At 42.8% G+C, this 21009-nt stretch overlaps 1 protein-coding gene across 1 annotated transcript in view; it reads right to left on the reverse strand.

Annotated features, from left to right (window-relative positions):
• Window positions 1–21009, reverse strand: part of LOC126272358 (uncharacterized) — a 113345-nt gene that overhangs the window by 42592 nt on the left and 49744 nt on the right. The window contains exon 4 of the mRNA XM_049975169.1: window positions 7696–7823. Within this exon, the coding sequence (XP_049831126.1) occupies window positions 7696–7823 (128 nt within the window). The remainder of the gene's footprint in view (window positions 1–7695; window positions 7824–21009) is intronic.

Genomic DNA, 21009 nt, shown 5'->3' on the forward strand with positions numbered 1-21009 from the left:
TGATCTGCAGTAATTTTCCCAGTTACTGCGCTGGCGTCCAAAGTTAAAACAACAGACTGCTATTTCCCCTTCCTGTGTCTAATTCACTATATAATCATACAAACTGTCAACATATGTCGTTACGATCGTGTTATGCAAGGAATATGGCAACGGACAACCACGTCAGCAATGACGTCAGGGCACCTATCAAGCTTGGTAGTCTTTGCAGGGTAGTCCCTAATCCAGTGTCTCTGTGTATTCCGTCACAGACGGCACAGTATGGCAAAGAGAAGATGCTTACAGACTCTGCTGTGGAGGGCCATACGAAGAATAGAAGCAGGAGAGTCGCAAACTGATGTAGCTCGATGGCTTTATGTCAATCTTTCTGTTGTTTCTCGACTGAGGTGACACTTCATAGAGACAGGAACTGTATCCTGGAGACCAGCACAGGTCCGAACACATGAGACATCAGAAAAAGTAGATCGTTATTTGGCTGTAACGGCACGATGGTACCAACTTGCTACAGCAGTTCAATGTCGTCTGACCTCTCAGCATCCCCTGGACGTCTTGCATCGAGGCAACCGATGTACGGAACGGTTCAGTGGATGGGCCTTTATTGTCAGAGACCTGCTGTCTGTTTATATGTTCCCTTCTGCGAAGACACGCCACAGGTAGAGTGGAGCCGTCAACACGCGACCTGAACGGTCGAAGTGTAGGCCAATGTCGTTTTCACAGATGAACCCCGATTTGGACCGGAGAGTGATTCTCGACGGATTCGACCCGCCGGCCCCGGATCAAATCCGCACGGTGGCTTAACGACAGAGGCCAGTGTGCTGGCCAGCCTGGATGTGGTTTTTAGGTGGTTTCCCACATCCAACTAGGTGAATACCGGACTGGTCCTGTATCCCACCTCAGTTACACGGCTCGCACACACATGAACGCATTCGCACTGTTCCATGGATTACACTAGACGCAAACAATTGGGGCACACTAATTCTGTCCCAGGGGATACGAGGTGGAGACAAGAAGGGCATCTGCTCACCTCTTAAATTAACCTTGCCAGATCCGATTAACCATGCCGACCCTGCGTCATTGCGGGAAAAAGGCACGAGCAAAAGAAAAAACAAAAGAAAAGAAGGGCTTCTCGACGGATTCGCATCTGGAGGGCACGTGGAACACGATTTAGGGACGCAAATGTTGTGGCAAGGGTCCGATATCGAGGGGGATCACTAATGGAATGGGAAGGGATTACGTTGTCCACTCAAACACCTCTTCATGAAAATTGCAGGTGAATCGGCAAGATTTAACTGCTGTCACAGGTATCGTGACGAGATCTTGGGATCTCATGCGCAGTTCTTGCATGGTGCTGTGGTCTCAGACTTCTAATTGATGGGCGATAATGCTCGACCTTATAGAGTATGACCAGCAATTTTTTTTGTGTGTAAACACATGGCGCGGCTTGCTTGCTCTTCCGATTTGAATTCCATAGAACATGTGTGGAATGCACCAGTGAGACGGGTCGCATCACGTCAGCATCCATCAACTCCTCTCCAAGACTTGTAAGCAACTCTGTAGAAAGAATGGGCGTTATTGGCTCAATATGAGACTGGTGATATCATTCACAGCATGTCCCATCGTTGTCAGGTCTGTATTGGCGCCAGAGGTGGTTACACACACACCGAGCATATTAACCAGTTGTCAGAATGTGTGTGCAAATCCGTTAGGTTGGAAGAAAATTAAGAACATTTTTGTTTACCGTCAGGCATGTTTCAGCTGATTACGATCTGTACAAATTGTTTCTTCTTTACTATCAACTGTTTATAATGTTTTGTGCCAAAGTAAACGCAACCTTACAAAATTTCCGTTTGCTGCTTAAATTTTGGACACCAGTATACATGGGACAAATTCGTAGAGGAATCAAGGTGAGATGCATAGAACATCTGTTGCGAAAGGATGGAAGTAATGTACACAATTCCATCTTTGTGGAACACTTTTTTGTTTCTAGTCATTCTCCGCTGTATTTAGAGGATACCGTAATCTTCCACAAAGCAGTGAAAGGGTGCAGATTAGATTTATGTGAAGAGCTTGAAATTTTCGAACACTTACAGATAAACGATGGCTACGCTTTAAACGATCGGGATCAACTAACAAGTTGACGTTGTGTCGAAGGCTTTGTAAGCTCTACTTCTGGCTGAGCAGTCAAGATTACCTCTCAGTGCTGGTCTCGGTGTCATGTTTGTATTCCTCTAACTTCCATTTTCAGTAAGCATACATCTTTTATTTTAAAATGTATTTTGTCATCCGCCTTAAAGTTGCGTTTCAACATTCTAGTAATCAAACATCTTAGACCTACTCCTGCCTTTTCTATTTTGAGTGTATTTTTATTCTACCTATAACATCATTTCTAGGTACACACGGCTCTCAGTGAGGTCTAGTTTATTATTTTACTGGTTATTTTACAACACAACTCCTTCTAGTAGTATTGTTCATATAGCATGCTTTATCAGTACAATCACTCCCCTTAGTCTGATGCTTTACAGGTGATGATCTATCGCCTGCTCCCCCCTTCGCTTTTCCCAATTTGCATTAGTCTTAATATTTGCAGTTTCTCTGTCAGTGTGTTCTTTTACGGTAGTCCAGCATCACAGAGGTCAATTGGGTAGTCTATTGTCGAGTCTCTTATGTAGTGATGATGTTCTTTGAAGCGATTTTACTTTGTTATTCACGCCGTACAGTGCTGCCATCTCTGGAACGTATTGACAATGAACGCGCCTTCATTTTAAAACAATGTGCATGTTTTGAATGTTGTCTATCTCTTTCCAGTTCGGAGAAAAAAAATCGGAGGCCTTAGAACTTGAATGCACCTCATAGTTATATGATCTACCCACCTAATTTTCAGAATTCTTCTGTAGCACCACATTTCGAAAGCTTCTATTCTCTTCTTGTCCAAACTAGTTATCGTCCATATTTCACTTCCATACATGGCTACGCTCCACACAAATACTTTCAGAAACGACTTCCTGACAGTTAAATCAATACTCGATGTTAACAAATTTCTCTTCTTCAGAAACGCTTTCCTTGCCATTGCCAGTCTACATTTGATATCCTCCCTACTTCGACCATCATCAGTTATTTTGCTCGCCAAATAGCAAAACTCCCCTACTACTTTAAGTGTCTCATTTCCTAATCTAATTCCCTCAGCATCACCCGACTTAATTCGACTACGTTCCATTATCCTCATTTTGCTTTTGTTGATGTTCCTCTTATACCCTCCTTTCATGACACTGTCCATTCCGTTCAACTGCTCTTCCAAGTCCTTTGCTGTCTCTGACAGAATTACAATGTCATCAGCGAACCTCGAAGTTTTTATTTCTTCTCCATGGATATTAATAACTATTCCAAATTTTTCTTTAGTTTCCTTGATTGCTTGCTCAATATACAGATTGAATAACATCGAGGATAGGCTACAACCCTGACTCACTACCTTCCCAACCACTGCTTCCCTTTCATGTCCCTTGACTCTTATAACTGCCATCTGGTTTCTGTACAAATTGTAAATAGCCATCCGCTCCCTGTATTTTACCCCTGCCACCATCAGAATTTGAAAGAGAGTATTCCAGTCAACATTGTCAAAAGCTTTCTCCAGATCTACAAATGCTAGAAACGTAGGTTTGCCTTTCCTTAATCTAGCTTCTAAGATATGTCGTAGGGTCAGTATTGCCTCACGTGTTCCAATATTTCTACAGAATCCAAACTGATCTTCCCCGAGGTCAGCTTCTACCAGTTTTTCCATTCGTCTGTAGAGAATATGCGTTAGTATTTTGCATCCGTGGCTTATTAAACTGATTGTTCGCTAATTTTCACATCTGTCAGCACCTGCTTTCTTTGGGATCGGAATTATTATATTCTTGAAGTCTGAGGGTATTTCGCCTGTCTCATACATCTTGCTCACCATATGGTAGAGCTGTGTCAGGACTGGCTCTCCCAAGGCCGTCAGTAGTTCTAATGGAATGTTGTCTACTCCTGGGGCCTCAGGTCTTTCAGTCCTCTGTCAAACTCTACACGCAGCATCGTATCTCCCATTTCATCTTCATGTACATTCTCTTCCATTTCCGTATTATTGTCCTCAAGTACTTTGCCCTTGTATAGGCCGTCTATATACTCCCTCCACCTTTCTGCTTTTCCTTCTTTGCTTGGAACTGGGTTTCCATCAAAGCTGTCGATATTCATACAAGTGGTTCTCTTTTCTCCAAAGTTGTCTTCAGTTTTCCTGTAGGCAATATCTATCTTACCCCTAGTGAGATAAGCCTCTACATCCTTACATTTGTCCCCTAGCCATCTCTGCTTAGCCATTTTTCACTTCCTGTCGATCTCGTTTTTGAGACGCTTGTATTCGTTTTTGCTGCTTCATTTACTGCATTTTTATGTTTTCTCCTTTCATCAATTAAATTCAGTATTTCCACTGTTACCCAAGGATTCTACTAGCCCTCGTCTTTTTACCTACTAGGTCCTCTGCAGCCTTCACTACTTCATCTTTCAAAGCTACCTATGCTTCTTCTACTGTATTTCCTTCCCCCATTCCTGTCAATTCTTCCCTTATGCTCTCCCTGAAGCTCTGTACAAACTCTGAATCTTGCAGCTAAATTCTTCTCGGGTTGACAGCCGAGTCAATGCGTTGTTTTCCAGCAACGTTTCTGCAAGTTTCTTACTTGCCATCTTCGCCTGAAGATGGCAAGTAAAAAATTTGCTGAAACGTTGCTGGAGAACAACGCATTGACTCAGCTGTCAACCCGAGAAGCATTTATCTTCAAGATTCGCCGAGAAAGCCTGCATTCTGGATATTTCAGTTTATCCAGGTCCCATCTCCTTAAATTCCCACCTTTTTGCAGTTTCTTCAGTTTTAATCTACAGTTCATAACCAATAGATTGTGATCAGAGTCCACATCTGCCACTGGAAATGTTTTACAATTTAAAACCTGATTCCTAAATCTCTGTCTTACCATTATGTAATCTATCTGAAACATGTCAGTATCTTCAGGCTTCTTCCATGTATACAACCTTCTTTTACGATTCTTGAACCAAGTGTTAGCTATGATTAAGTTGTGCTCTGTGCAAAATTCTACCAGGCGACTTCCTCTTTCATTTCTTAGGCCCAATCCATATTCACCTACTACGTTTCCTTCTCTCCCTTTTCCTACTACCGAATTCGAGTCACCCATGACTATTAAATTTTCGTCTCCCTTCACTACCTGAATAATTTCTTTTATTTCATCATACATTTCTTCAATTTCTTCGTCATCTGCAGAGCTAGTTGGCATATAAACTTATACTACTGTAGTAGGCGTGGGCTTCGTGTCTATCTTGGTCACAATAATGCGTTCACTATGCTGTTTGTAGTAGCTTAGCCGCTTTCCTATTTTCCTATTCATTATTAAACCGACACCTGCCTTACCCCTAATTGATTTTGTATTTATAACCCTGTATTCGCCTGACCAAAAGAATTGTTCCTCCTGCCAACGAACTTCACTAATTCCTGCTATATGTAACCGAACCTATCCATTTCTCTTTTTAAATTTTCTAACCTACCTGCCCGATTAAGGGATCTGACATTCCACGCTCCGGTCCGTACAACGCCAGTTTTCTTTCTCCTGATAACAACGTCCTCTTAAGTAGTCTCCGCCCGGAGATCCGAATGGGGGACTATGTTACCTCCGGAATATTTTACCCATGAGGACGCCATAATCATTTAATCGTACAGTAAAGCTGCATGCCCACGGGAAAAATCGTGGTCCAAATATGGCCTATATGAAATGAATGAATGAATGAATCTAGCTGAAGCGACAAAGATTTCGAATATGCAAATAAAATTTGAATAAAATTTAATATATAGAATCTTGGAGAATATCATGATTTAATAGTCATGGGTGACTGGATTTCGAGAGTAGGAAAAGGAGGAGAAGGACACGTAGTAGGTGAATATGGATTGGGCCTAAGAAATGAAAGAGGAAGTCGCCTGGTAGAATTTTGCACAGAGCACAACTAAATGATAGCTAACACTTGGTTCAAGAATCATGAAAGAAGGTTGTGTACATACCAGAAGCCTGGAGATACTATAAGGTATCACATAGATTATAAAATGGTAAGACAGAGATTTAGGAACCAGGTTTAAAATTGTAAGACATTTCCATGAACAGATGACGACTCTGATCACAATCTATTGTGATCTATGTAAAACACCAGAGATTTCTTGCCTCGACTGCTGCTGTATCATATCAGTTTGTGGCTCTCTTTCTTCCGAAAGCATCTATCACTAGAACGTTTCTCTTGCAGAATTCCAACACTCTTTCCTTCTTCATTAATACTTCTCCATCCTCCTGCTACCAGTATATTTTTATATCCTTGTCTTTCACTCCCTACATGTACATTCAAGTCTTCCATGGCTATTGTGCTGTGTGTATGCAATTTCTTTTGCAGTTCTTCTTCAAAGTCCTCTTCTTCTTGAGATTGACAACCCATTTGAGGGGCACACGCCTGGAGGAGCACCGTACTTCTTCCCTTTGTTCATTATTTTGATCTTCATTTCCTGTCGCTTACCGAGTTGCACCTTGTGGTCATAATTGGAAATAATTTTTTCAGCATTAGCATATCTACCAAGTTTCGCTGCCGTTTGGTAATTTTGGCCTACACTGAATCTCTTAAGTAGCTGCACCTTAGTTATAGCCACTCAGTATTAATCTCCTCTTCCCAAAGGAGAATTTTTCTTAGCAATAAGGTTCTGAGTTATTTGGTATCAATGGAATGTCTGCCTCCAGGAAATCAGATGTAGTACATAATGAATTTGCACAATTTCTTAGCAATTAAGCTGAAAGAAAATGTAAGTGCTCCTTGAATTTTCAGTGGCTGCTCAATTTAGCTTAAGTTAGAAAACCTTGTTAGAGCTACGATGGATGGGAATATTCCTTACAACACCCATACCAATGTACAAAAATGTCTTCATATGTTGGTATTGACTACTGTGATTACGGTGGGTATGTAATATATAAACCTCACCCTGCCGCTACTTCTCTTTGGAATAATTGACTCCGAAGAAGAAAATTTACAGATTGTGATATGAAATAGGAGACAGTAGAATCCAGACTTTTCTGCACTAAATGGGAAGCCATGAGCCTTGTAAAACAGGATCAGAAACGAAGTTTCCCAGTGTGTAACGGACTTCTAGACCCGATAGGAAGTGTCCCAACTTCTTAAGAGAACTTCCAGAATATACGAGAAAAAAAGGTACGGACGACACTCTTTTCTTTTGTTATGTGTTTGCGGTTCTAGGCGCTACAGTCTGGAACCGCACGACCGCTGCGACCGCAGGTTCGAAACCTGCCTCGGTCATGGATGTGTGTGATGTCTTTAGGTTAGTTAAGTTTAGTAGTTCTAAGTTCTAGGGGCTTATGATCTCAGAAGTTAAGTCCCACAGCGCTCAGAGCCATTGGAACCATTTTTGTTATGTGTTCCGAAGTTGCGTTCTTCATGTAATAACCGCAGGAGGATCACTGTTGCAGAGGTGGGTCAAAATCCAAAATTAACATCACAGTCTGATAGTGAAAGACAGCAGCAGTGTGAATCTGAGTCCGAGCATTAACCACTTATATGAGCATGCTTGTGTCATTTTCTCATCTCTCGTACGTCTAATATATCTAAAAAGGGTAAAAAGGCATCACTTACCACATGTTCGTATGCGAGGGGTACGAAAAGTTGTGACACATGTGTCACACCAAGTGAAAGCAGCTGCGCAGCGTCTCGAGAGTAGTTGGACAGGTGTTCCAAGAAGACTGAGTACACAGCTGGGACTTCTGCAAAAGAAGACAGGTGACATGTTAGTGAAGTATCCGGTGGAACAAATTTCTGTTGCAGTGTCACAAGATTTTCTGCCTTCCACAGCTTACAGGCTGCTTGAATGTAGAATTTACTTTTCGAATCTTCGTCGTTTACTTTACGGAACAATACTGAACTCATACACTAGTAGTTTTATGCCTGTGGGATGTGCTGATCGAAATTTGATCCTTATGCAAGAGCATTTTTAGTAAGAACGTAAATAAAATCAAGACCCTACGTTGTCGACAGGCATTGATATAGTGGGTGATCATAGAGTCTGTATAAATTTGATAACTGAATAAATCACGGAATAATGTAAATGGAGAGGTACAAATTGACACATGTGCTTAGAATGACATGGGGTTTTATTAGAACCAACAAAATTGAAAAGTTCGAAAAATTTCCAACAGCTGCCGCTTCATCTGATCAGAATAGCAATAATTAGCATAACAAAGTAAGACAAAGCAAAGATGATGTTTACAGGAAATGCTCAATATGTCCACCATCATTCCTCAACAATAGCTGTAGTCGAGGAATAATGTAGTGAACAGCACTGAAAAGCATGTCCGGAGTTATGGTGAGGCATTGGCATCGGATGTTGTCTTTCAGCATCCCTAGAGATGTCGGTCGATCACGATACACTTGCGACTTCGACTAACCCCCAAAGCCAACCTGGGAGGCCAAGCATGACGAATGTGGCGGCTGAGCACACGATCGTCACCAAACGACGCGCGCAAGAGATCTTTCACGCGTCTAGCAATATGGAGTGGTTCTAATAAAACCCCATGTTATTTCAAGGATGTGTGTCAAGTATCTGGTAGATTTACGGTACATATACTTAGCGCTGCGTGACAGGGTATTTTTTAGCTTGGTACACAGTCAAATACAGACCATACCCAATGTACTAAGCACAAAACGAACGTATTACGCGAACTGCAAGTTCAGCGCCACAAACTTGCAGTAAATATAATAAAACAAATAATTGCAAGTGTTACGGGAGTTTAGAAAGTAAATTGTTATTTATATTTCAGTATTAAATGAAAACAAAATCAGTAGTAGATCAAAGCGAACAGAACGAGACAGTATGGGGCGTAACGAGAAACAGCATGGAGTCCGATAGCATTTACCGAAAAGAGTATACAGGTAACGCCACAGAACGAAAATTGGCTTACGTTGTATGCCATCCGTACGTAAATTATCAGATTCACATGATGAGCCCGTCACGAAGAATTCAGGAAGCAAAGGATGGAATGAATGAGAAAGATTACTTGAAAAATAATGATTATGCGAATGAATCGGTAGGGTCGTTCAGTTCGCCACAAATAGAGAAAGAATCGAATCGAGAAACACGAGTTAGAATCAGAACATGAAGTACAGTAAAACATGACAGTGAAAAACTTTTGAGCATGAATGGTACGTTAAAAATTTTATCTCCACAAATTAAAGCACGAGGTAGCACCATTAATAGATAGATTAAGGCACAAATTAGTGGTCCTGATAACCAACTTAAAACACATGGTGTAAAGATCAGTAAACAGGTCGAAAAAGTAGGTGTTTTGAGTATTGCAATCAAAGACATTAAACTTGAAATAAATACCATGAGTGCCAATTTGGCCACCATGCAGGGGCAGATTAGTTATATAAACGAATAGTTCGATTTAGATATCATAAAGATCCAATAATCGGTAGAACCACTAATAGTAACAAAGTGGACGAAAAAGTTTTCGGTCTGAAAGCTGAAATGGTTAGTGAATGTAGAAATGAAATCTCGTATCTGAGAAAGGCAGTCGTTGATTCTGAGGAAGAAATAAGCAAACAAGTAAATAATTGCGGACAGAAGTGTAACCAAAATACCTCACGAATTCAGGGCAAGATCTGTGACCTTGAAAAGAAAATAAGAGACAAGTCCAACTGTGTCAATGATAGGATACTATTAACGAGTGAAGAACGCTTTGATCCTGGCAAAATATGTATTGGCTGGCACCTATTGGATTTTCTGAAAATCTGCGAAAGAATTTTTGCTGAATATTTGACAGACCAGGAATAGATTAACGTAGATATCAGTGCATTAGCAGGTGATACTAAACAATGGGGACTAAATCTGAACACTGATCAGATGAAATTTAACGAATTCAAACAAAGTCCATGTATGAATACTGGTCACGACAGAAACAAGATTGTTCATGGTGAAAAGTAATAATGGCTAGATTATATGACAACACGGGCAGAAACCCTATGAAAGATTTCTGTGAATCCAGGTACCCAAAATTGACACATTCCAGATATTATAAGAGAGCTGTGGAAAAAAACTGCCAGATGATTCTAAGAGATACGTAGCAAGCAGTCACAACAGTCTTTCTGCGCTTTTAGAAAGAGTAGAGGATGAAGACCACTAGTGAAGTAAACGTGATTATCGCCAAAATAATAACAATAGTATTAATCATTATGACAATGAACAAAAAGACGCCTTAACCCTCAAATGGTACGGTGCGGGACTGTTTTCCCCTACAATGAATGCCCTAGCCACTCAGTGAAGGAAGTCGAGCCAGCCAGGAACCCCACTAGACAGCCGTGCTCTGCGTACTAGACTGACTGCAGTCATCGCGTAAGTGACCTTGGCTTGGTAAGCGTATTCCAGGTCATGATCCTACCCGACCGTACCTGTAATGTTATTAATATTACTGTGCATCTTTTTCACAGTTGTTATACCAACGGTTACACGCACCTGAGGCAGTTATAGCTGTGTTACGCTGCCACCAGGATCCTTCCGACCAAGAGGGCGATGACATTGTCCTGGAAGAGTCTGTTTCTACTCTATCCTGTGCAAGCTTCTTCACCTCCCAGTACTTACTGCAACCTACATCCTTCTGAATCTGCTTAGTGTATTCATCTCTTGGTCTCCCTCTACGATTTTTACCCTCCACGCTGCCCTCAATTGCTAAATTTGTGATACCATGATGCCTCAGAGCATGTCCTACCAACCGGTCCCTTCTTCTTGTCAATTGTGCCACAAACTCCTCTTCTCCCCAATTCTATTCAGTACTTCATCATTAGTTATGTGATTTACCCATCTAATCTTCAGCATTCTTCTGTAGCACCTCATTTCGAAAGCTTCTATTCTCTTCTTGTCCGAACTACACTCCTGGAAATTGAAATAAGAACACCGTGAATTCATTGTCCCAGGAAGGGGAAACTTTATTGACACATTCCTGGGGTCAGATACATCACATGATCACACTGACAGAACCACAGGCACATAGACACAGGCAACAGAGCATGCACAATGTCGGCACTAGTACAGTGTATATCCACTTTTCGCAGCAATGCAGGCTGCTATTCTCCCTTGGAGACGATCGTAGAGATGCTGGATGTAGTCCTGTGGAACGGCTTGCCATGCCATTTCCACCTGGCGCCTCAGTTGGACCAGGGTTCGTGCTGGACGTGCAGACCGCGTGAGACGACGCTTCATCCAGTCCCAAACATGCTCAATGGAGGACAGATCCGGAGATCTTGCTGGCCTGGGTAGTTGACTTACACCTTCTAGAGCACGTTGGGTGGCACGGGATACATGCGGACGTGCATTGTCCTGTTGGAACAGCTAATTCCCTTGCCGGTCTAGGAATGGTAGAACGATGGGTTCGATGAAGGTTTGGATGTTCCGTGCACTATTCAGTGTCCCCTCGACGATCACCAGAGGTGTACGGCCAGTGTAGGAGATCGCTCCCCACACCATGATGCCGGGTGTTGGCCCTGTGTGCCTCGGTCGTATGCAGTCCTGATTGTGGCGCTCACCTGCACGGCGCCAAACACGCATACGACCATCATTGGCACCAAGGCAGAAGCGACTCTCATCGCTGAAGACGACACGTCTCCATTCGTCCCTCCATTCACGCCTGTCGCGTCACCACTGGAGGCGGGCTGCACGATGTTGGGGCGTGAGCGGAAGACGGCCTAACGGTGTGCGGGACCGTAGCCCAGCTTCATGGAGACGGTTGCGAATGGTCCTCGCCGATACCCCAGGAGCAACAGTGTCCCTAATTTGCTGGGAAGTGGCGGTGCGGTCCCCTACGGCACTGTGTAGGATCCTACGGTCTTGGCGTGCATCGGTGCGTCGCTGCGATCCGGTCCCAGGTCGACGGGCACGTGCACCTTCCTCCGACCACTGGCGACAACATCGATGTACTGTGGAGATCTCACGCCCCACGTGTTGAGCAATTCGGCGGTACGTCCACCCTGCCTCCCGCATGCCCACTATATGCCCTCGCTCAAAGTCCGTCAACTGCACATACGGTTCACCTCCACGCTGTCGCGGCATGCTACCAGTGTTAAAAGACTGCGATGGAGCTCCGTATGCCACGGCAAACTGGCTGACACTGACGGCGGCGGTGCACAAATGCTGCGCAGCTAGCGCCATTCGACGGCCAACACCGCGGTTCCTGGTGTGTCCGCTGTGCCGTGCGTGTGATCATTGCTTGTACAGCCCTCTCGCAGTGTCCGGAGCAAGTATGGTGGGTCTGACACACCGGTGTCAATGTGTTCTTTTTTCCATTTCCAGGAGTGTATTTATCGTCCATGTTTCACTTCCATACATGGCTACACTCCATACAAATACTTTCAGAAACTACTTCCTGACACTTAAATCAGTACTCGACGTTAACAAATTTCTCTTGTTCAGAAACGCTTTCTTTGCCATTGCCAGTATACATTTTATATCGTCTCTACTTCGACAATCATCAGTTATTTTGCTCCCTAAACAGCAAAACTCATTTACTACTTTAAGTGTCGAATTTCCTAATCTAATTCCCTCAGCATCACCCGACTTAATTCGACCAAATTCCATTATATTCGTTTTGATTTTGTTGATGTTCATCTTATATCCTCCTTTCAAGACACTGCCCATTCCGTTCAACTGCTCTTCCAAGTCCTTTGCTGTCTCTGATAGAATTACAATGTCATCGGCGAACCTCAAAGTTTTTATTTCTTCTCCACGGATTTTAATACCTACTGCTTGCTTAACATACAGATTGATTAAGATCGGGGAGAGGCTACAACCCTGTCTCACTCCCTTCCCAACCACTGATTCCCTTTCATGTCCCTTGACTCTTATAACTGCCATCTGGTTTCTGTACAAATTGTAAATAGCCTTTCGCTCCCTGTATTTTACCCCTGCCACCTTTAGAATTTGAAAGAGAGTACTCCAGTCTACATTCTCAAAGTCTACAAATGCTAGGAACGTAGGTTTGTCTTTCCTTAGTCAATTAAGGGTCAGTATTGCCTCACGAGTTCCAACATTTCTATGGAATCCAAACTGATCTTCCCCGAGGTCGGCTTCCAACAGTTTCTACATTCGTCTGTAAAGAATTCGCGTTAGTATTTTGCAGCCGTGACTTATTAAACTGATAGTTCGGTAATTTTCACATCTGTCAGCACCTACTTTCTTTGGGATTGGAATTATTATATTCTTCTTGAAGTCTGAGGGTATTTCGCCTGTCTCGTACATCTTGCTCACCAGATGGTAGAGTTTTGTCAGGACTGGCTCTCCCAAGGCCGTCAGTAGTTCTAATGGAATGTTGTCTACTCCTGGGGCCTCAGGTCTTTCAGTCCTCTGTCAAACTCTTCACACAGTATCGTATCTCCCATTTCATCTTCATCTAAATCCTCTTCCATTTCCAGAATATTGTCGTCGTCGCCCTTGTATAGACCCTCTATATACTCCTTCCACCTTTTTGCTTTCCCGTCTTTGCTTAGAACTGCGTTTCCATCTCAGCTCTTATATTCATGCAAGTGGTTCTCTTCTCTCCAAAGGTCTCTTTACTTTTCCTGTAGGCAGTATCTATCTTACCCCTAGTGACATAAGCCTCTACATCCTTACATTTGTCCTCTAGCCATCCCTGCTTAGCCATTTTGCACTTCCTGTCGATCTCATTTTTTAGACGTCTGTATTCCTTTTTGCATGCTTCATTTACTGCGTTTTTATATTTTCTCCTTTCTCCAATTAAGTTCAATATTTCTTCTGTTACCCAAGGAGTTCTACTAGCCCTGCTGCCTTCACTACTTCATCTCTCAGAGTGTGGTGTCACCGCCAGACACCACACTTGCTAGGTGGTAGCCTTTAAATCGGCCGCGGTCCGGTAGTATACGTCGGACCCGCGTGTCGCCACTATCAATTGATTGCAGACCGAGCGCCGCCACACGACAGATCTAAAGAGACTTCCTAGCACTCGCACCAGTTGGACAGCCGACTTTGCTAGCGATGGTTCAGTGACTTCTACGCTCTCATTTGCCGAGACGATAGTTAGCATAGCCTTCAGCTACGTTATTTGCTACGACCTAGAAAGGCGCCGGTATCCGTACTATTGATATTGTCAATCATGTACCATAAAGAGCGACGTTCACCATTAATGGATTAAAGTTAAGTATTCCACCAGCTACGTCCGTTTTTCTCAATTCTAATTCCTTTGTCATGTTCCAGACCTCACGCCTCCTTTAGAAAAACACGGTTGGCTCTCCTGCCAACCACAACACAGAGCTACCCATTCTTCTCCTACTGTACTTATTTCCCCCATTCCTGTCAGTTGTTCCCTTATGCTCTCCCTGAAACTCTGTACAACCTCTGGTTCTTTCAGTTTAACCAGGTCCCATCTCCTTAAATTCCCACCTTTTTGCAGTTTCTTCAGTTTTAATCTACAGTTCATAACCAATAGATTGTGCTCAGAGTCCACATCTGCCCCTGTAAATGTCTTACAATTTAAAACCTGGTTCCTAAATCTCTGTCTTACCATTATATAATCTACGTAATACCTTCTAGTACCTCCAGGCTTCTTCTATGTATACAACCTTCTTTCATGATTCTTGAACCAAGTGTTAGCTATGATTAAGTTGTGCTCTGCACAAAATTCTACAAAGCGGCTTCCTCTTTCATTTCTTACACCACATCCATATTCACCTACTATATTTCCTTCTCTCCTTTTTCCTACTCTCAAAATCCAGTCACCTATGACTATTAAATCATGATATCCTCCAAGATTCTTTACATTACATTTCTTTTTCAAATTTTATTTTATTTTATTTTATTTTATCTTTGTCACTTCAGCTACATTCATTCATTTCATATAGGTCATATTTAGACCACTATTTTTCCCGTGGGCATGCAGCTTTGCTGTATGATTAAATGATGATGGCGTCCTCTTGTGTAAAATATTCCGGAGGTCCCCCATTCGGATCTCCGGGCGGGGACTACACAAGAAGACGTTGTTATCAGGAGAATGAAAACTGGCGTTGTACGGATCGGAGCGTGGAATGTCAGATCCCTTAATCAGGCAGGTAGGTTAGAAAATTTAAAAAGGGAAATGGATAGGTTAGAGTTACATATAGTAGGAATTAGTGAAGTTCGCTGGCAGGAGGAACAAGACTTTTGGTCAGGCGAATACAGGGTTATAAATACGAAATCAAATAGTGGTAAGGCAGGAGTCGGATTAATAACGAATAAAAAAAAATAGGAGTGTGGGTAAGGTACTACAAACAGCATAGTGAACGCATTATTGTGGCCAAGATAGACACGAAGTCCATGCCTACCCTGTATTCACCTGACCAAAACTCTTTTTCCTCCTGCCACCGAACTTCGCTAATTCCCACTATGTCTCATACATCTTGCTCGCCAGATGGTAGAGTTTTGTCAGGAATGGCTCTCCCAAGGCTCTCAGTATTTCTAATGGAATGTTGTCTATTCCGGGGGCCTTGTTTCAACACAGGTCTTTCAGTGCTCTGTCAAACTCTTCATGCACTATCATATCTCTCATTTCATCTTCATCTACATCCTCTTCCATTTCCATAATATTGTCCTCAAGTACATTGCCCTTGTATAGACCCTCTATATACTCCTTCCACCTTTCTGACTCTCCTTCTTTGCTTAGAACTGGGTTTCCAATAAAGCTCTTGATATTCATGCAAGTGGTTCTCATTTCTCCAAAGGTCTCTTTAATTTTCCTGTAGGCAGTATCTATCTTACCCCTACTGAGATAGGCCTCTACAACCTTACATTTGTCCTCTAGCCATCCCTGCTTAGCCAATGAGCCCTTCCTGTCGATATCATTTTTGAGACCTTTGTATTCCTTTTTGCCTGCTTCATTTACTGCATTTTTACTGTGTTTTTATATTTTCTCCTGTTATCAATTAAATTCAACATTTCTTCTGTTACCCAAGGGTTTCTACTAGCCGTCGTCTTTTTACCTACTTGATTGCTGCCTTCACTATTTCATCCCTCAAAGCTACCCATTCTTCTTCTACTGTATTTCTTTCCCCCAATCCTGTCAATCGTTCCCTTATGTCCGCCCTGAAACTCTGTACAACCTCTGGTTTAGTCAGCTTATGCAGGTAGCACCCCCTCAAATTCCCAAATTTTTGCAGTTTCTTCAGTTTTAATCTACAGTTTATAACCAATAGAGTCCACATCTGCCCCTGGAAATGTCTTACAATTTAAAGCCTGATTCTTAAATCTCTGTCTTACCATTATATAATCTATCTTATACCTTCTGGTATCTTCAGGCTTCTCCCAATGGGAATGAAAGCATTTCATAGGCGATTGTGTGACCTAAAAATTTAAGTAGTAGTGGGAAGGAGAAAAAAGGACGTCGAGAATAGGACGCGGTCCGACAGCAAGAAGGAAATGGAAATATGTAACGCCGCGCCAAGTTAGTGAGCAGCAATTAGCAAAGAGGTGGCAAATGGTAATGAAAACGGCACCCCGCAAAGTACGCGAGTTGCCAATAATACTGAGATTAATAGTAAGAAGAGAAATACGGTCGCAGTGAGGAGAATGGAAGAAGATGAAACTCTCGGCGTTGCTGAAAAAGTATTCCTGATTAATGAATCGCCAGCAGAACAAACTGTTGTCAGTAAGCCGGAAGAAGTAGAACAGACGATTGTTTATGAATTGCTGATGTTCACATAGGCTACACATTTACGAAGTAAAGGTACACGTCTTTAGAGCCTAAGTAAACGACTCTTCAGATGTAGAGCCTGCTGTGAAAGAAAAGAACTAATGACATTAGGTGGAAACCGTGACCCTGAGTATTTAAGAACAGACAAAAGATCGGAGAGGAAAACAACATGTGTCTAAGAAAGGCGTTATGTCAGAACCGAATAGTGATCCAGAATGGTCAGATATAGAAAGTAGCTCTGGTGACGAATATATTGAAGTAACAGAAATCGAGGACGGCCTGACAAAATGCTGTTTTGTAGCACCAGATGACGTAAAAATGTGTCAATTCCTAAGGGACCCAAACTGCTGTAATCATTGGTCCATAGACATAAACAGTACTTAAACTAACTTTTGCTAAGAACAACACACGCACCCATCCCGAGGCAGGACTCCAGCCTCCGATGGGAGGGGCAGCGCAATAAGTGACATGGCGCCCTAGACCGCCCTAGGCGCCTGAGTACTGCAGTAGATAACGGCTACCTATGGATTATGGCTCGGAGGAACCCTGACAGTAAGGCCACCATGTTGAATAATGCTTTTCGAGCAACCACAGGAAGTCATGTTACGACTTAAACTGTCCGCAATAGGCTGCATGATGCGCAATTTCACTCCCGACGTCCATGGCGAGGTCCATCTTTGCAACAATGACACCATGCAGCGCGGTACAAATAGGCCCAAACAACATGCCGAATAGACCGCTCAGGATTGGCATCACGTTCTCTTCACCGATGAGTGTCGTATGAGCCTTCAGCCAGACAATCGTCAGAGACGTGTTTGGAAGCAGTCCGGTCAGGTTGAACGCCTAAGACACACTGTCCAGCGAGTGCAGCAAGGTGGAGGTTCCCTCCTGTTTTGGGGCGGCATTATGTGGGGCCGACATACGGCACTGATGGTCATGGAAGGCGCCATAACGGCCATACGATACGTGAAGCCATCCTCCGACCGATACTGCAATCATATTGGCAGAATATTGACGAGGCATTTGTCTTCATGGACAATTCGCGCCCCCGTCGTGCACATCTTGTGAATGACTTCCTTCAGGATAAAGACATCGCTCGCCTAGGGTGGCCATCATGTTCTCTAGACATGAACCCCATCGAATATGCCTGGGATAGATTGAAAAGGTCTGTTAATGTACGACGTGACCCACCAACCACTCTGAGGGACATTAGCCAAATCGCCGTTGAGGCGTGGGACAATGTTGACCTTGATGAACTTGTGGATAGTTTGCCACAACGAATACAAGAATGCATCAGTGCAAGAGGACGTGCTACTGGGTATTAGAAGTACTGGTGTGTACAGCAATCTGGACCAATACCTTTCCACCGCTGAAGGTCTCGCTGTATGGTGGTAGAACATGCAATGTGTGGTTTTCATGAGCAATAAAAAGGGCGGAAATGATGTTTATGTTGATCTCTACTCCAATTTTCTGTACATCTTCCGGAACCGATGTGATGCAAAACTTTTTTTGACGTGTGTATAAACTTTTGGTTCACCTTGAATTTTAACAGAAATGTTTAGCGCCGTTGCTCTCATATATAGCACTTCACTATCACTGTATTTAAAGCAAAACACAGTCGGCGTTCGTTCGTCGAAATTTCATCAGGTGTCACAGTTTTAATCACATCTAACCAGAAACTTAAAAGAACAACATGAAACCGCTCTGGGCAGAATCCTCCCATTTAACATTCTTCTGGAAAAAGCAGACAACTGCATCGTAAATTTATCTAATAGGATTCATACTCGCGCAATAATGATGCATAACGCCGTAATTTCTTCTCATTTATATATTTATGTCCCCAAATGTAGACACATAAATCTGTTGAACACCCTTCCAAAATATACGGCACAATTAACCCACGAAATGCACTCCCAAAACTATGCTATTATTTTGCACATAGTTAGACTTTTTACGCACCAAAACCAATCAAAACTTTAGTGAGGTTTGATGACCTCCATGCACCAAATCCATGCCGAACAGTAATTACAAATAAATCACATATATCATCCAAACCTTCCAAAATAACATGTTTAAATAACTCTGAAATTGCCCCCACCCTCCCCCCTTCCAAAACTTACGTACGTCTTTCATACATTATGACATCATATGCGTTCTGCCGATCTCTGTGCAGCAAGACTTATGTAACCAATATATACTCTCTTCTTACCCTACTCTGTCACATACTTTCTAAATTCATAAAATTACATAAAACAGAAATAAAATGCATAATCCTTCGAACTACACCCGACATTACATTTCTTTACCTACTTATATTTATATACAACTTGTTGTATAGATATAAGGGTTAAATGAAAAATAATGCCTCTACCTTCGTTAACTGGGTTTAAATGGGAATATTTTAATAAATCACACGCAAAAATAATCCTTAGAATGTGATCTTTAATTACCAATATTCACTTTTCCACATAATCATCAGCTAATTGGATACATTTCTGCCAACGATGAACAAGTGTTCTGAAGCCGCCACGGAAGAAGTCGACACCCTGTTTCCGCAACCACAGTCTCACGTTTCTCTCAACATCTTGATTAGAAGCATAATGATATCCCCGCAGATCGTCTTTCATTATCAGGAACAGATGTAAGTCAGACGGTGCTAAATCTGGACTGTATGAAGGATGCCGTACGGTGGAGAGATTCAGTCTCTGATGTTCGGCTGTGGTGGCACGTGAAGTGTGTGGTTTGGCATTGTCATGTTGTATAGGAAAACATTTCCCTTTACTTTTCGGACCCTTGTTAGCCGTCGTTTCAGAGTTATCAACGTTGTGATGTAACCCTCTGAATTTATTGATGTTCTACGATCAAGGAACATGGATAACTCCATCTGATTCCAAAAGCACTGTGGCCCTGATTTTTCCAGCTGACGGCTGCGTCTTGAATTTCTTTTTCTGGGGCGAGTCTTTATGTCGATATTACATAGGCCGACGTTTCGTCTCAGGGTCGTAATGGTGTACCCAAGTTTCGTCTCCTGTCACAATTGAACGGAGAAAGGCTTCACCTTCATCCTCGTAACGCGAGAGCAGTTCATGGAAAATTTCAAGTCTGTGCGCTTTCATTTCAGGAGTCAGCATCCGGAGCACCCATCGTGCACAGATGTTCCGATAGCCAAGCAAAGCAATAATGTGACCCTCACGTTCTTGTGAAATGCCGATTGTGCTTGCAGTTTCTCTCTGAGTGATACGACGATCGTCCTGAATCAGTCTGTCAACATTTTGCCTGTGAAACTGGGCTGTTGCTGTCACTTGACGAGCAACTCTTTGTTTGTCGAGCAGGTCAGATGTTCCTTTCTCAAAATCTTTAAACTTCTCGCCCAACGGCGCACAGTACTCGCACCAACGCAACCACCATAAACTGGTTAGGTTCTCTGATGAATCTCCTTTGGGGTGACACCACCTGCTGTCATGAATTCAATGACTGCACGGTGCTTAAATCGCATTGACCGACAGTCTGCGCAGGGTTCCATACTTCACACTGTAACAACACAACCGTTCAATGCTAAGGCTTCCCGCCAACTGGAACTGTAGAGAAGAGGCTACGGAACAAGCCAGTACCTTTCATATTCCAATGCTGCCAACTGTTGAAGAGTTACGAAGGTCGAGGTATTACTTTTCAGTCAACAGTCAACTCTCGTATGTGTGTGTGTGTGTGTGTGTGTGTGTGTGTGTGTGTGTGTGTTTTCGTTCGTTACACGTCTCCACTAGATCAACTCAAACTTGCTACATGACTTGTGTGTACGGCATCAGTATAGAATGTATTTAATGCGATATACATGTAGATAGGCACAGCTAAGGTGAGAGAGGGGGAGGAGGGGGTGAATTGTGAGGAAGGGGAAAATGAGATGGACGGATAGAAGTGGAGGAGTAGATGTACAGGTAGTGATACGGAAGAGATGGACATGGAGACAGGAGCAAGAGATGGATAAGGAACGGGAGATGGGGGGAGGAGGAGTTGGACGGAGAGAAGGGAAAGGATTTGGACTAATAGAGGACTGGAAAAAATAAATACTCTACCAAAGTCGAGTTCTCTGACAGGATAACTAAAAAAAGTGGACAAACTCCACGATGATTTGTAATCCACATTAAACTAGCTCGCTGAATCATCTGAGTGTACTGTCATAAAAAAGTATGGGATTAACACGTACAACGTAGTAAGCAATATTCACGTA

This window comes from Schistocerca gregaria, chromosome 5 (assembly GCF_023897955.1).
Source record: "Schistocerca gregaria isolate iqSchGreg1 chromosome 5, iqSchGreg1.2, whole genome shotgun sequence".
NCBI classification, from domain to species: domain Eukaryota; kingdom Metazoa; phylum Arthropoda; class Insecta; order Orthoptera; family Acrididae; genus Schistocerca; species Schistocerca gregaria.